Source organism: Vipera ursinii (assembly GCF_947247035.1).
Source record: "Vipera ursinii genome assembly, chromosome: 2".
Taxonomy (NCBI): domain Eukaryota; kingdom Metazoa; phylum Chordata; class Lepidosauria; order Squamata; family Viperidae; genus Vipera; species Vipera ursinii.
In genome coordinates, this window is record NC_139513.1 from 28961618 (window position 1) to 28979319 (window position 17702).

Here is a 17702-nt window from a genome sequence, read left to right on the forward strand (position 1 = left end):
CCCTGGGGGGCACCAATCGGCATTCTTTGATCGGCGGCACCCTGAGGAGGCCCTCTCTGTGGGAGCGCACTGGACGGAGGGAAGTTGACGCCGGTCGCAGGTGTTGCCGTAGGTAATTCGGACCCATGCCATGAAGGGCTTTGTACGTCATAACTAACACCTTGAACCTCACCCGGAGAGCAACCGGTAGCCAATGCAGCTCGCGGAGCAGAGGTGTAACATGGGAGTATCGGGAAACTCCCAAGACGACTCGCGTGGCTGCATTCTGCACCAGCTGGAGTCTCCGGGTGGACCTCAAGGGCAGCCCCATGTAGAGAGCATTACAGTAGTCTAGACGAGAGGTCACGAATGCATGAGTGACTGTGCGCAAGGCATCCTGGTCTAGATAGGGCCGCAACTGGCGCACCAGGCGAACCTGGGCAAAGGCCCCCCTAGTCACAGCTCCAATATGCTCTTCCAAAGAGAGCTGTGAGTCTAGAAGGACCCCCAAGTTGCGGGCCCTATCTACGGGGGGTAATAGCTCACCCCCCATGGCCAATGATGGAATAATCAGAATTTCCAGGGATGCTGGCACGAACAGCCACTCAGTCTTGTCAGGGTTGAGTCGAAGCCTGTTCCTCCCCATCCAGACCCGGACCGCCTCCAGGCAACGGGACATCACGTCGAGGGCATCACTGGGGTGGTTTGGGGTCGAAATAAAAAGCTGGGTATCATCAGCATATTGGTGATACCCAACTCCAAAACCACGAATGATCTCACCCAGCGGCTTCATATAGATGTTGAACAGGAGAGGCGAGAGAACCGATCCCTGAGGAACTCCACAAATGAGAGGTCTCAGGGTCGATCTCTGCCCCCCTGCTAACGACGACTGCGAACGTCCCAGGAGGTAAGAGGAGAACCACTGGAGAACTGTGCCTCCCACTCCTAACCCCCTGAGACGTCGCAGCAGGATACCATGGTCGATGGTATCAAAAGCCGCTGAGAGGTCTAAAAGGACTAGGACAGAGGAACAACCCCTGTCCCGAGCCCGCCAGAGATCATTCACCAGTGCGACCAATGCCGTCTCCGTGCTGTACCCGGGCCTGAAACCCGATTGGTACGGGTCTAGGTAGTCAGCTTCCTCCAAGAACAAAGGGAGCTGATGCGCCACCACGCTCTCAACAACCTTCGCCAAAAAGCGAAGGTTGGAGACCGGACAATAGTTGTTTAAAATTGCTGGGTCCAAGGCAGGCTTCTTGAGGAGGGGTCTCACCACCGCCTCCTTCAAGGCGGCGGGAAAACTACCCTGACTCAAAGAAGCAGTAATCACTGCCTGGAGCCAGCCTCGTGTCCCATCCCGGGCTGCATAAGTCAGCCAGGAGGGGCACGGGTCCAACAAACACGTGGTGGAGCTCAGCTTCCCCATGATCTTGTCCACTTCTTCAGGGGTCACAGGATCTAACTCTTAGCAGATTAAATCGACAAGACCGCCCGTATCCTCTTCGTCAGACTCTGCCCAGTCGGAGTCCAAACCGGTCCGGATCCGAGCGATTTTGTCCGACAGAAATCGACTAAACTCCTCGGCTCGACCCTGCAAGGGTTCCTCCCTCACCTCCTGATTAAGGATAGAGCGAGTCACCCTAAACAGGGCGGCCGGGCGATTATCTGCGGACGCAATGAGGGTGGCAAAGTGGTTAGACCTAGCCACCCTCAATGCTGCGAGATAAGTTCTCGTAAACGACCTTAGTCGTAACCGGTCGGATTCGGATCGGCTGGACCTCCAACAGCTCTCTAGGCCCCGTCTCCGACGCTTCATCTCGCGGAGCTCCATGGAGAACCATGGGGCCCGTTGGGATCTGCGTCGGGTCAAGGGCCGCATGGGTACAACTTGGTCGAGTGCCCCTGTGGCTGCCCTTTCCCAGGCTTCCACTAGGGCATCGACCGAGCTGTGAGCAAAGGAGGCAGGTGGGGGCCCAAGCGCCGTTTGGAACCGCTCAGGGTCCATAAGGCACCTAGGGCGGAACCATCTTGTTGGCTCAGCAACCCCACGACAGGGAGTGGCAAAACGGAAGACCATCCGCAGGAGATGATGATCGGTCCATGACAGGGGTGAATTAATTGGGGAACCCCCCCAAGATCATCTAACCACCGTCCGGATAGAAAAACCAGATCGAGCGTGTGACCCCCCCCGTGAGTTGGGCCCAGAATAACCTGCTTCAGGTCCATGGCCGTCATGTAAGCCATGAACTCCCGAGCTAACTCAGATGATCCCCCCAGGGATGGTAGGTTGAAGTCACCCAAAACTATAAGTTTGGGGAACTCAACCACCAACTCTGAAAGGATATCGAGAAGCTCAGGCAGGGCTGCTGCCACGTGTCTAGGTGAAATATACACCAGCAGCAAGCCCAACTGAGCTCTGGGACCACATCTCAGGAGGAGGGACTCACACCCGGCTATCTGGACTATGGTGGCCTCCCGCGGACATAAGGTCTCCCTCACAACTGCCACTCCACCGCCCCTACCCTGAGCCCTAGGCTGGTGCAGCACCCGGAAACCTGATGGGCTAAGATCAACCAGGGGGACCCCGCCCTCTGGGCCCAACCAGGTCTCCGTAATGCAAGCCAGGTCCGCATGCTCCTCCTCAATCAGATCGCGAATGAGAGGTGCTTTATTCATTACGGACCTGGCATTGAAATACACGAGCCTGAGCTCAGGTGGCTGCTCATCCTCGCTCCCTGTACCACGTGCTGAAATCAGAGGGTCGGAGCGCATCACCGCTTGAAGACAGCGGGGACGCACCCCCAGGTATTGATGTGGCCCTCTGTTCCTACACCTGCGGCCATTCCCAACCGCCGTGGGAATAGATAATCCCACACCCCGCCCCGGGGCCCCATAAGCCCCCAGCCCAGCCCCTACCACGGCACGATCAGTCCCTGACCTGGTCTGAGAAACGGTTGGTGGAACCCCCCTAGTTTCCAACCGAGCCGATAAGCCCACCCCCTCCCTAACCCCTCAAAACATTTAGCTAAAAAACACACCAGGGGCCTCTTATTAAATTTGGGAGAGAGGCTCCTGTCCCTGCCCAGCCATCTCTCGGGGTCCCAATAATTGGGTCCGTCATCAAGAGGCACGATGGAAAAACAGGCGGGTCGCACCCAGGAGAGGGGGGCACCCCTGAGCGCCAATAAGGCTGTGCTGGAGTAAGATAAAACCATTAGTCCGGGGGAGTCCAGTCAGGCAGTCCATCAGTCAAAAGTTGGAAAGCTGAAAAGTCAAAAGTGTCCAATTCACCAGCTCCCTGCCACTGAGCTGGGTACCAGTCAGATGACTCCAGGATAGAACAGGCACCTCCCTCTCACGAAGGGCCCAGATCTACGATGGGATGGACAATTGCCAACTCAAGAAGGCATACCTCCCTAGATCTCTCACCTCTAGGGAGGCAGCAGATGGTAATTGGTTGGTATCGATGATAACATATACGAGCCGCCCTCTCACAGAGGCTCGTCCAAGACCTTCTTGCTTCAGTGGGGACCATAGAGAGAGAAAAAGAAGAGCAGCAGTTATCAGGATTAACCTGAGGGTAACCATAGTTAAGTTGGAGAGCAGAGTTCATCTCAAGGCGGGAAACGCAAAGCGGGGAGAGCAGGAGACGCAGGATAGCAGATCGATGGACCCCGATGCAGGGGGCTGAAAGCTGGAGGCAAAAAGCCCGTCGCCCAGCCAGCCACACACGGCACCAGAAGTCAGGCAGTCCCATGCCAGCCGCAGGCCTCCTCGGTCGAGAGCAAACAAGAGTGACTTCAAACAGACCTCCACAGACCGCACAGGGGCCACGAGCCAGCAAAACGCTCCCCATTCCGCTCGCAGTCGATCACTCCACCATTCTATTCTGAGGCCGAGTCAACCTCCATTACTAAGCAAACAGGAAAATCGGAGGCCACTCTAGGCCGCGGCTCTATCGGCCCCGAGGATCCACCATTCGGAGCCCTCCAAGCCGCGGCTCCTCCCAGCTCCACCAGGGCCTCCGAGATGAAGACACCGAAGCTTAGTTGGAAAATGGAGGGCTGCAACTCCAACTGCATGCCGACTCTCCTTCTCTCTCGGTTCAATCAACTCTCCGAGCCACGACAAAGAGGAAAAACATCTCCGCGGGCTCGGAGGAACCCCAAAGGACCGGTAAGGACGCCAAAACTGGAGACGCTCCACGGAGCTCAGCCCAGCACCTCCGCCATTTATAGAGTTCATTTCTTGCAAAGTGCAGTCTAATCCCTTCCTGGCTGAATTCAAGAGGAGGCTGAAGGCTCAATATTGCATTCAAGCCTTCTTACTGTAGGATTTTTGTCTTTTAATACAGATGTTTTACATATCATACTATAGCATGGTTTTGAGTATTGAGCTAATTTATGGATTTTATACTGCAAAGCTTAAAATGTTGTCGAATTTTTACTGATGCTCTTTTTGATTTATTCTGCTTACCAGTTCGGTTGGTTAGTTAAAAGTGGATGGCTTATAAATATGGCAAACAAACAAACAAACAAACAGTTGTATTGTTAATTATTATAGTAAAGTTAAGTAAGCAGTAAAACAAACAGAAGGGCTCAGATATTGTACGCTGCCCAGAGTCACCTTTTTTGTGAGACAGGCAGCCATCATGTCCTATCATGTCTCCCCTAAGTCTTCTTTTCATCAGACTGAATAGCCCAAATTCCTTCAGCCTGTATTTATAGTGCATGAGGTGCTCCACACATTATTTCCCAAAGTTGTATCTAGATTTTGTATACTTTTATGCCTGTCTTTCAAAATGCTGTAAGCTGCCTTCTTGAAGAGGTGGTAAATGTTAAAATAATTGTTGTTAATATACAAGTGTTATTAAGAAGATATAGATCAGCGGCCCTCTTTCTAATGTCAACATTCTGAGATTTTATTTTTTAATCAAACTCCCATCACATCAGTCTCCTTTATTAGGTCTGAATGACTCACTCCATCTCTTACCTGTTTACTTTTTGCAAAGGAAATTTGTGTTTAATAAAACAAATAATGCTAGCGGATATGGCTGAGAAACCAAGAGGATATTGGCCCGATCTTCTGTCTCTTTTCATCTAGATAGCTCTTGATCAGTCCATCATTTGCCTTTCATCTACAGATATACAGTATGTACCTTTCTATGAGGCTTTGGGAAATCTCAGCTCATCTTTGGTATTATTGGATGCTGCAGGAAACCAAAGGAGGACAAAATGTTATCTGAATCATGAGAACTTTTTTCCCAAGACCAACAGAACTAAAAAAGTATGTATGACTTTTAATTTTTAAAAAACTTCTTCAAAGTTCAATGTGGAACTAGACAATATCATCCAAATATATAGTTTGCACAAATGTTGCATCTTATACTGCAACAAATACTGTGTTTGCACAAAAACCCTCTGCCTTTCCATGATTAAGCTGAATTATGCTTTTCTCAATCCAATTTTTGAGGTTCACAAAAGGGCCTGGAGGCTAAATTGTATAAAGAACAGTTGAGGGATCTAAGTTTCTCTAGCCTATCAAAGAAAAGGATTGTGTGTGGGGGGACACGATAGTTGTGTTTCAGTACTTGAGGGGCTGTCACAAAGAAGACGGGATTGATTTATTTTCCAAAGCACCAGAGGGCAGGACAGGAAGTAGTGGGTGGAAACTTGTCAAAGAGAGATACAATCTAGAAGTAAGGAGAAATTTTGTGACAGTGAGAGCAATCAAACAAAGGAATAGCTTGCCTCCTGGGGTTGTGGGTCCTCCATCACTGGAGGTTTTCAAAATAGACTGGACAACCATTTGACCGGGATGGTACAAGTCTCCTGCCTTGAGCAGGGGGGATTGGACTACTAGAAGGTCCCTTCTAGTCCTATGATTCTTTTGTTTCAAACCTTACACATTAGGCTATTAAATATGTGTCATCAGCTTAGTATCAGTTTTTAGACACCATGTAGATGGATGTTCTTCAGGACAATCTATCACCAATATGGTCCTTCAGGTCTTCCAAAAGTGTATCCGTCACTGCTTTAATTGAGTCCATCTGACTTTGCTGAACTGTAACCTCTCACATCCTAGACATAAATTATTTCAATTCCTCCCATTGGGATGGCATTATAGGAGGGCATTGCAGGAGAAAATAACTAGACACTGGGACAGTTGTTTTCCCTTGTGTCATCACTTTGCTGAACACTTAATTCTCATAGTGCCATCTAATGCATATGTGTATTTACTCATGTAGTATGACCATAGTATTATTATCTATCCTTATTATCTTCTTTACTCCCCCCCCCACTTATTGGTACTATTATGATTATTCTGTTGCTTTGCACATACACTGAGAGCTTCTGCATTAGAGTCAAATTACTTGTGTGTCTAATCACATTTGGTCAAACAAAGTATTTGTGTTCTGTTTGCTGCCAGTTATTTTCTTCAAAGTATCATAATCTGAGCCTGGACATTGGAGTCTCAAGTGAAAATTTGAGGTTGACTTGTTCTATGATGCATTGGGTTTATTTCTTTTGGCTCCCCCAGTATACTCAGGAAGTTATCTCCAACATCAAATTATTGATAAAAATGTCAATATTCTATCCCACTATGGAAAGTCAGCTCCTAAAAAGATATTGAAGAACCAGGAAAGCATGGCCAGTTTTCTTAATAGTCCCAGGTCTCCTTCCCCCAGGCAGAAACCATTTCTATAGAAATGCAGATGTAAACCATCAGGAAGGTTGGAGCTGGAAGCTTAGGAAGACAAAGACACCTAAAAGGGAGAAGGGCGGTATACAAATATAATAAACTTAAACTTAAAACTTAAACTTACATACCCCAGCCCCAGGAAAGCGGGATATGACCTTGGGACATAATAGGATTAACCCACCACCATCAAGAATACCAGAAAGGCACACCCAGACTCAGGTCAGGAAATACAAAGCCTGAAACAGGAAATGACTCCAAACAAAAGGCTCCAAAGGGTATAAAAACCCACTCTCTACATGTGCTCAGTCCTTTTTCTGCTAGAACCATCTTTCTGTCTGGCTCTCCTTTGCAATAAACTGTAACCTTCTTCCTAAAGCAGTCGCCATGTTGTTTATCCCCGGCTTGGACTGAACCATGATGAAGACTTTTCTTCCTACACCACTTCTTCAAAGTCCAACATTCTTTGCCATAAAATGTCACAGACAAAACCACAGATGTCATAGTACACCCCCCACTCCAACCCTCCTGAGGAAACCTATGGCTCCAACCCTCTGCTCACCTTCTGTGATTCATAAGTAGTTCTCGGTGAAGTTCTTGGTGGCTTTTCGAGGCTCTTACAGGATTGAGCAGTTTTTTAGGTTTGATAAGATCAGGATTTCCATCAAGATAATCAGGATGAGTCATGATATTCCCAATGTCAGGCCGCTCTGATTGCATGTCTGAATACATAGATGCTGGGAGAGGGAGAGACATCAGACAACGCATTACAATAACTGGGGGGAAAAAATCTCAGAAATCAGGCATAAATCAAACCCAAAGCCCTTAGATTTTAAAATCATAGTTTTTATCTGGGTGATTCCTATCTCTAAACAAAGTTACCAATTTACATTAGAAATCTTACAAGACATTCTATTTTTTAATTATTTAGTCTTGGAAGATCAAGTAAAATATCATGTGAACTCCTGTGCTTTGGATTAATATAGATGGTAGATGTATAGTGACACTACTACTACTACTACTATTACTACTAGAGTTTTGGTGAGGCAATCAGTATTAGTTTCTTTCACTTTCTAATTTTTGTTAATATTTTAGCACAATATTGCCTAAACTCTTTCATGTAAATAGTCAGAAATGAATGATAACAATAATTCTAAATTGAATTATAATTCTTTGGTTCAAAAAAAAACATGTTTGGATTTGCATCCCTTCAAATGTATGCTAAGCAAAATTCTCCCCATCCCTAGTCAGTTCAGAGCCAAATTTAACTGCAAATGTCTTCTTGAGGCAGATCCTGAGTAGCTCATAAATGTTTGGATGCTCATCAAAATAGCTTCCTACAACCTGATGACCTTGTCGTAAGTTAGAATGACATACAGAGTTGTCAACCAGCATGACCAATAATTGGTATGTTTACCTGTTTACTTGTTTGTCTTACACATGAGATTTATGTCATAAGATTTAAAGCCTATCTTTCCTCTGAGTGTTAATACATAAACTGAACAAACGAGAACCAGTAATAAAAATGTTCTGGACCGATGCATGTTGAAAAGCATATTCCTTTTTCAAGAGTTCATCTGAAACACCTGTGATCAAGCTCACAGCTCCCAAAACCATTTTTAATGGCATGTGGTTTCCTCTCCCTCTTCACTGTCTGTCCTCCTTGTTCATCGGTCTGCCATGTTTCCCATATCAGTAATCACATGGGGTGGACCAGACTCTGCAAGACAGTAGCTCAGCCAATCGATGGTTGAAAGCGGACATGGATCTTCCTGGACTCCTCTCTCTCTCTCTCTCTCTCTCTCTCTCTCTCTCTCACACACACACACACACACACACACAGAGGCATACTCAAGGAATACAGAGCTAAAGCAGCACTGGATCCCTTTCCATGATGCTCTTCTACCTCTCCCTTCCTGACTGCTGGACTTGTTATACTTTTTACCAAACATCTCCAAAGTCCAATAGGAAGCTGAAAGGGAGAAGGGCACATTAAGTAAATTACAGAAAAACAGAAGACATTCTTTTTTTTTCTTTTGTAAAAAGACAGTGACTGAATTCATAGCACTACAGGGGTTCCCTCCTGCAAGGTACAATGACAGGTCTCTGATGGCTAATGGAAAAAGACTCAAGCAAAGCCAATCGCCATGGATTACATCACTATAATTGGGGTGAAAAGTTCAGTGCTACAATTAAGCAGCACAGGAGGGATAAGGGGTCTTGTGACTCCTTTCACCAAGTATGAGTGGGTTTTATTACAATTTTTGTCGAAGGAAATGGCTAACGGTGTGCGTGGACAGTGTCCTTATCTCACTCCTTTTCTTTTTCAAGAAAGATTTTCTTGTTATGCTTTGAAATGATGCAGACAACTTCTGTTAACTTGGAAAGTTCCACATGGTTTGGGAGTCCACAAACTATAGGGGTTGGGTAGCTGAGACTAATATAACCCCTGGAGAGTTACAGCGCTAAGACTGAAGAAAAGTTTGTATTAAACCCCTTGTGCTGCAAATATTTTGCATTAAATCCCTAGTGCTGCAAATACCTGGGAACAGCACTGGGGTTCCTAGTTTTAGAATGATTAAAACCAGAATTTTGCCTAGTAAAAACAGGCCCATGAATAAAACACAAGAAGCAGGGAGGTTGTCCTGTGTGTTACCAATTTAAGATTTAGAAATGTTTGCCTGAGGAAAGTGTTTATTTGCTTCTTCAGGCAGAGGGTTATTTTCAAGATGTTGCAATACCTGACATTTTAAAAACCATGAATTTGGGGCACAGGAATGGGAGAAGATGTTTGCAAGGATAATACGGAGGAGACAAGATTCATTATACTAATATGATTATGTAACACCCAAGCTCAAGTCAATAGAAAGGTGAAGAAAAGCAAAACTGAATGTCCCAAAGATGCTTTTTCACAACTGGACTTGTTTGTTTTTCTTTGAAGATGTTCCGCTTCTTATCCAAGAAGCTTCTTCAGCTCTGACTGGATGGTAGGGAAAGGAAGGATTTATACTCCTTGCAGACAGATTGTCATTTGCATTCTTTTAGAGAGTCATTGAGGCCACCTGGAGGTTTATCTGTCTCGTCAGGGTCGACACAGATAGTAGTGCAAATGGGTGTGGAGCCTTCTTGGAATTGCTGAAAGAACTGTCTTGTAGACTGGAGATAGATGGTGCTGTATCCCCCCCTCCACCCTGTTGAGAGAGGGCTGTTCAGTTTTGACATAAATGGCCTCTTTGACTCCTCTTTCAAACCAATGGTCCAAAATGTGGACTTTGCTATCTTCGAAAGAGTCTTTCAAAGGCAGATGGGAAACTGAATGTCATTTATTTTATATACAGTATATCAAATAAATGATCATTGTGGTATGTGGCATTAAGAACCCACAGTTCATAGCAAAAGCAGATGATGAAATGCTGCCTACCTCAACCTGATGCCTTCCAGAGGCCTTGGATCTGCATGAGAGGGTGCCACCGTTAGAGACAGACTGTACACTGTATTCACTTTCCAACAATGGAAAAGTGCTGTTCAGCCATCCGTGTCTTCTTGATGAAAAAAAAGTGAGATCCCTTTATTGGATCAGACATGTAACAAAACTGGTGTAGAGGGCCATATGTCCAACAGATATGCCTTTGCAGCTTTACATAACATGACTCACATCAATCTCACTTCTGGGTAATTGTGGTCATTGCACCATTCTTCAAGAAGAAAAAGGATTCAGGCACAGACAGCAGAAAAACATATCTTCTTGTGTGTGTGGGGGGGTTGTCTCCCTCAAATATGTGGACAGCAAGTGAGGCGGTATACAGGTAGTCCTTGACTTATGACCACATTTGAGCCCAAAATTTCTGTTGTTAAGCAAGACATTTGTTAAGTGAGTTTTGCCCCATTCTACGACCTTGCTTGCCACAGTGGTTATGTGACTCACAGCAGTTGTTAAGTTAGTAACAAGGTTGTTAAATGAATCTGGCTTCCCCTTGACTTTGCTTGTCAGAAGGTTGCAAAAGGTGACTCCAGGACACGGCAACTGTCATAAATATGAACTATTTGCCAAGCGTCCAAATTTTGATCACATGACCACTGCAGTGGTCGTAAGTATGAAAAACAGTCATAAATTACTTTTTTAAAGTGCCATTGTAACTTCAAACGGTCGCTAAACAAACTGCTGCAAGTTGAGGACTACCTGTAATTAGGGAAGGACTGTAACTCAGTGACAGCCCTCACAGTTTGCCTATGAAAGATTCCATTTTAGTTCCCAGTATCTATTTTTATTTATTAAATTTATATGCTGTCCATCTTGCCTAAAGGTGATTCTAGATGATTTATAACCAAGTATTTCAACTTTGAAATATTACTGACCGATATCCTAGACCAGGGGTCAGCAACCTGAAACAGTGAAAGAGCCACTCGGAACCGGTTCCCTCACAAAAGGAAAAACTGGGAGCCGCAAAAAATGTGTGCACATGCGCGTACATGCGCGCATGCGCAGAACAGGGTTTGACTGAAGAGTGGAGCCAAGGCGAGATATGCACCTACCCTGCATATTTGAATTGATTGGTTGAACTTTTTTAGTCCCACTTTTTTGTTTTTTGGACTGCATATTTCAGAGGACTGGGAGCCGCAGGAGAGCCGCATGCGGCTCCGGAGCCGCGGGTTGCAGACCTGTGTCCTCTACAGCTCCTGCCAACATCATCAATCACCATAAACAGCTGGACCAGATAAGCCACGGAACTATGTTATCAGAGACTTTTGAGGCAGAGTCCCTCAAACACATTAAAAGCGGTCTTTCTTGTGTAACCTACATTAGATGTTCTTCCTGAACCTGGAATCTGTTTCTTCCTCCCCCCCCCCCCCCCCCGTTTCAAAATATTCACCTCAGCCTTTCTGGAAGAAATAACCTTCTTATGCTTCACCCTCATTTTTGTCCTCATCTCTGAAAGATATAAATTGGGTTGAGATGCAGTACCAGGTATTCAGGCAGCCTCATGCCTGGAGATTTGTATTCTCTGTGCTTAAACTGATACTATGATCAACATCTCCTGCCATCTCTCTCTTACACAATAGTGCCTTTGGCAAAGAAAACTATTTTCCGTTAATGTGCTGTTTGTCCTTGAATTATGTAAGTCCTACGGTTGTTTCAGACCAGAAATTGTCTTCAATAGGGATTCTAATATGTTCTTGTTCTCTTGTTTCTCTCTCTCTCTCTCCAACATTATGTCCCTTTTTCTAAACATGAGATAAAAAGCAAAGTGACTGAGCTGAAGAATGTTTTCATGTTCCCTTGTTGCTTGTGATAGATAAGTAACAATTTCTATTAAGACCTTTTCTTGTAAAATGAGAGGTACTGAAAAGACACAATTCCTAGTTACTTTGGCAGGAGAAGAAAGGAATAATTCTGACCACTCTTCTGTAAACTTTTTATAATAACTTTTTATTACAGTTTATAATTGCAAAGATAAAAAAACGAATACAAACAATGAAAAATATGAGAGTAAAAAAAGAAAAGAAAAAACATAATAAAGAAAAAAGGGATATATAAAGAGATGACTTGCAATGCCAATAAACCAGGCAGATGGTTAGCTTACATGTTAAGGAAGAAGCAAAGGGCTTCTAATATAGATAAAATAGAACATAAGGGTAAGGTTGTGTATCAACAGGATCTTATTAAGGAAGCTTTTGTGGACTTTTATTCTAAACTATATGCTAAAGATAAGATTAATGAAGCAGATATTGATGTATATTTGAGGAATGCCAACATCCCGGTTCTTACACAAGAACAAAAGGAAGAGATTAATCAATTGATAACAGAAGAAGAAATTCTTTTAGCAATTAAACAATTGAAGGTGGATAAAGCGCCAGGCACGGATGGACTGACTGCAGTGTATTATAAAAACTTACAATTGGAGATGATAAAGCCATTAAGGGAATTGTTTCAGACAATTCAAAGGGGAGGAGGGGTACCTCCGTCTTGGAGAACTGCTTTTATTTCTCTGATTCCGAAGGAAGATCAGGATGTCACTCAAGTAAGAAATTACAGACCAATATCACTTTTGAACACGGACTACAAGATATTTGCTAAGGTTTTAGCTAACAGATTGATGAGGGTTTTGCAACAGATAATTCATGGTGACCAAACTGGGTTTATTAGTGGCAGACAAATGAAAAATAATGTGAGGCATATAGTAGACTTGTTGGAATTTTTGGAAAGGAACAATCAGATCCCTGCGGCGCTGATCTTTCTAGACGCCGAAAAAGCCTTTGATCAACTGGATTGGCAATTTTTGATGAAAGTATTAGATAAAATGAATTTTGGGGATAAATTCTTACAACCAATTAGGGCATTATATCAAAAGCAAACAGCCCGAATAATAGTAAATAATAGTTTGTCTGAAGTATGTAATATTGAAAAGGGCACAAGACAAGGGTGTCTGTTATCACCTTTATTATTTGTTTTAACATTGGAGATATTATTGATTAAAATACGGAATTCGGAAAAAATTAAGGGAATTCAAATTAGAGATCAGGATTATAGATTGAGGGCGTTTGCAGATGATCTGGTTGTTACGGTGACTCAGCCAAAAAATTCTGTTGTGGACCTGATGGAGATAATAATGCAATATGGGAAGGTTTCTGTATTCAAGGTTAATATACAAAAAATTAAAATATTGGCTAAAAATATGACAGTATTGCAAAAGGCCCTTTTAGAAGGGTTAACTGGATTTGAGATTGTTAAAAGGGTTAAATATTTGGGGGTGTATTTGTCACCCTCTAATACAAAGTTATATAAAAATAATTATGAAATATTATGGGGGAAAATTCAAAAAGAATTGGAAAGTTGGAAAAAATTACAATTGTCTCTATTGGGAAGAATTGCAGCAGTGAAAATGAATGTTTTGCCTAAATTTTTATTCTTATTTCAAATGATACCTATTCTTAAAAAGGACTCAAATTTGGAGGAATGGCAAAAGGGTATCAATAAATTTGTATGGGCAGGGAAAATGCCACGAGTTAAATTTAAGATTATGCAGGACACGCATGAAAGAGGTGGTCTCAAAATGCCCAATTTTAAGTTATACTATGAAGCTGCTGCTTTGTTAGCGATAAGTGATTGGATTAATTTAACACAAGGGAGATTATTAAATCTTGAAGGCCACGATTTGTTATTTGGCTGGCATGCATATTTATTGTATGATAAGAAGGTAGATAATGTGTTTAAGGTGCATATTTTTAGACATGCTTTGTTGAGAGTTTGGAAAAAGTATAGACATAAATTAAATTACAAGATACCTTTATGGGCAATACCGAAACACGCAATAGAAAATATAAATGTTGGGTTCAAACATGATGTGACTACATACAAGGAAATCCTAAGTTTGGAGAGGAACGTATGGTGTTTGAAGCCGTATAATTTTCTACGAGAAGAGAAGATTGTTCAAACCTGGTTTCAATATGGTCAATTACGGGCCAGGTGGAAAGAAGATCAGAAAATTGGTTTTTCAATGTTTTATAGGTGGCATTTAGATCCTAAAAAGCTTGCAAGTATGTATCTGAACTATCACCCTAAATGTTGGAGGTGTGGTGGCAAAGACGCAACGTACTTTCATATATGGTGGACCTGTAAAAAGGTTAAAGCTTTTTGGATTAAAATCTGGTGGAATATGCAGAAGATATTTAAGCAAAGGATAAAGTTTTGTCCGTAATTGTTTTTATTGGGCATAATTACAGATACTACTGTTGTAGACACTAAGTTGATGTTGAACTTAATTACGGCAGCGAGACTTTTAGTAGGTCAATATTGGAAGCAGGAGGAACTGCCGACTATAGAAGAATGGACTTTAAAAGTTTCTGACCTGGCGGAAATGGCAAAGATTTTGGCCTATTTGAAAGACCATTCGCAACAACGTTATATTATGGAGTGGAAAAAGTGGATTGATTACATCCAGAACAAATATGGGACCAAAAAGTTTCATTTAGCATTTGTATAAGTTTTGATGTGATATTAGTATTACTTGTAGTCATTTTATATGAGCTAGAGTGCGATAGACTTAATAGCTTATTGTTGTTAGCATATGGTTGTTTATGATTGTTTTTACTTTTATACCTTGTATTTAGCTCTGGGAAGTCGGGGAGGGTGGAGGGGGGAAGGGGAGGGTGGAGGGTTAGGGAGGGCTAGGAAGGGTTGGGTGGGGGGTGGGGGGGAGGGATTGTTAAAGATAAAATGTGTTGAAAAACTTTTCAATAAAAAAAAAGAATTATGTAAGTCCTACGGTTGTTTCAGACCAGAAATTGTCTTCAATAGGGATTCTAATATGTTCTTGTTCCCTCTCTCTCTCTCTCTCTGTCTCTCTCACTCTCTCTCTCTCTCTCTCTCTCTCTCTCTCTCCAACATTATGTCCCTTTTTCTAAACATGAGATAAAAAGCAAAGTGACCGAGCTGAAGAATGTTTTCATGTTCCCTTGTTGCTTGTGATAGATAAGTAACAATTTCTATTAAGACCTTTTCTTGTAAAATGAGAGGTACTGAAAAGACACAATTCCTAGTTACTTTGGCAGGAGAAGAAAGGAATAATTCTGACCACTCTTCTGTAAACTTTTTATAATAACTTTTTATTACAGTTTATAATTGCAAAGATAAAAAAACGAATACAAACTATGAAAAATATGAGAGTAAAAAAAAAGAAAAAACATAATAAAGAAAAAAGGGATATATAAAGAGATGACTTCCCTCTTCATCACCAGAACAAAGTATTTCAGTAACTTATCACTGATATTACAACAAAAGATCTCTGCGACCATTTTGTTCAAACAAGAGAAGTAATGTTTGCAAAAAGAGGCTGAATTGGTTTGTTAAGTTGCTCAGAATCCTTAAAAATCACATGGCATAACTGCCCATGAGAGAAATTCAGGGCTGGCATTGGTAGCTCCTTTGCTCAATGAAATTAATGCTTGCTCATTTGAAGTCAAATGAAACAATTTTTATTGTAATGTTAGCGACGTTTCATCTTTCAGCTCTGGTTGATAACACTGGGGTTCAGCCAAAGAACCGGAGCCAAGCTATTCTCCAAAGCTCCTGAAGGCAGGACAACAAGCAACGGATGGAAACTAACCAAGGAGAGAAGGAACCTAGAACTAAGGAGAAATTTCCTGACAGAACAATTAACCAGTGGAATAACCTGCCTCCAGAAGTGGTGAATGCTCCAACACTGGAAGTTTTTAAGAAGAGACTGGACAGCCATTTGTCTGAAATGGTCTAGGGTTTCCTGCCTGAGCAGGGTGTTGGACTAGATGACCTCCAAGGTCCCTTCCAACTTTATTATTATTATTATAACCTGGTAGCAAGGCTAGGGATAAGTATGTTATGGGCTATATGTAGTTCCTGGTATCCAGGAACAGATTCTTGTGAGCTTTGTTATCCCAACAGTGATGGGAAAAGAAATCCAGCGAGCCATTTTCGTGGGGATCAAGGGACCCAAAATCCCAAATGACGCCTTCACGATGTGTCTCTCAACCTTGGCAACTTTTATATGTGGGGACTTCAACTCCCAGAATTCCCCAACCAGCATATTGGCTGGGGAATTCTGGGTGCTGAAGCCACACATATTAAAGTTGCCAAGGTTGAAAAAGCACTGCCCTCATGCTTTACACTCCTCATAATTCTGATCAATTTACCTGGGAAAGGAATTGCTACCCAACCCTGCCTAGTTTTCCAGATATGGAACTTAACAAATCTTCTTATACCACTTCACTTGTCTCTGACATTCAGGATCCTTATTGTCCTACTCTGGATTTCAATTGCCATTTTTAAGGCTCTGACATTTGTTTCCTATCTTGATGTATTCTGTTCCCCACCACCTGCTCATTCTCACATGTGCAGGTGAGAGATCTAGATGGACGCATCTTTCATGGAATCTTCCTTAAATTCTGTTGGCATTTTTTTTAATATGGTGAGATAAGACCTACCACCAACAGACCTATCTTCCCAGCTTTTCTCAGATGTTTTGTATACTGAACAATACAGACATAGGGTTGATGTAAGTAGGTTTAGCTGAAGCAGAAATCTTCTTAAAACAGGATCCTGCTTGAGGAAAGGCTTGAAGGCTTAATTTATATAGATTAATGACCTTCCCCCCCACACCAATAAATGGGGCACTGAACATGCTGAGAAAATTGATAAGTCACTTGAGCTTTAGAACATTAGGTGCTTTTGCATATATTATATTCTGCCCCATTTTCATTCTGGTTGTTTTGCAGATTGAAAGTTTCAGATAAATTGTAGTCTGAGAGCTGCCCTAGTTCCTATATTCATTTGCAGACCTACAGGGATATTTTTTTTGTGTGAGAGAGAACAGTTATGTAGCTGATAAGAAAAACCCAGAGACTACTATTGCTTCCCCCACTGTGGCATCTGCTGCTCATTTTGCTTAATGGTAGGCCTGATCCTATTTTTATACAAAATCCCTTTCTGCTGTCCTATTTACTGCAATTGATTGTATGAGTTCTGCACCACATATTACGCACGTTTCCTCTCTCATTATTCATGTTCCAAAGAGCAGGAAATACATTATGAATCCTACCACACCAATATGCTCAGTATGCAGAGGAACGTATTTCTAGCGCTCACAGTTCGCGTGAAGATAGATCTTTACAGAACATCGAAAACTCAACTGCTAGTTGGAGAAATGGCTTTCCTTGTACTGCTTCAGACAGAGAAGGAACATGAAGTTCTCAGGTGTTTTAAGTTTCTCAAAAAGAAATGTAGCTTGGCTTTAAGAGCTTAGATACCCATTTCAAATTCAAAGCATTTCTGTGTATTAAGGCTTCATGTGACAGCATCATATTATTCTCCAGATCCTAAGAAATTAATCATGGCTGCATAAAAAGCTGTGAAATCTCTATGGAGATGGCAATTCATGTGTCAAGATAAACATCTACAGCACAGCACATATCTTGCTAATACATCAGAGCTTTATAATTTTTTTTATTCACCCATTTGTATCCTTTGTGATTTTAGGCAAAAACACCAGAAC

The 17702-nt window shown here is 42.7% G+C and overlaps 1 protein-coding gene across 2 annotated transcripts in view; it reads right to left on the minus strand.

Moving 5' to 3' along the window:
• FAM107A (family with sequence similarity 107 member A) overlaps positions 1-17702 on the minus strand; it is a 46088-nt gene that overhangs the window by 8557 nt on the left and 19829 nt on the right. For both annotated transcript variants that reach the window (XM_083356098.1, XM_083356097.1), the window contains exon 2: positions 7241-7415. In XM_083356098.1, the coding sequence (XP_083212224.1) occupies positions 7241-7410 (170 nt within the window). In that variant the 5' untranslated portion in view covers positions 7411-7415. The remainder of the gene's footprint in view (positions 1-7240; positions 7416-17702) is intronic.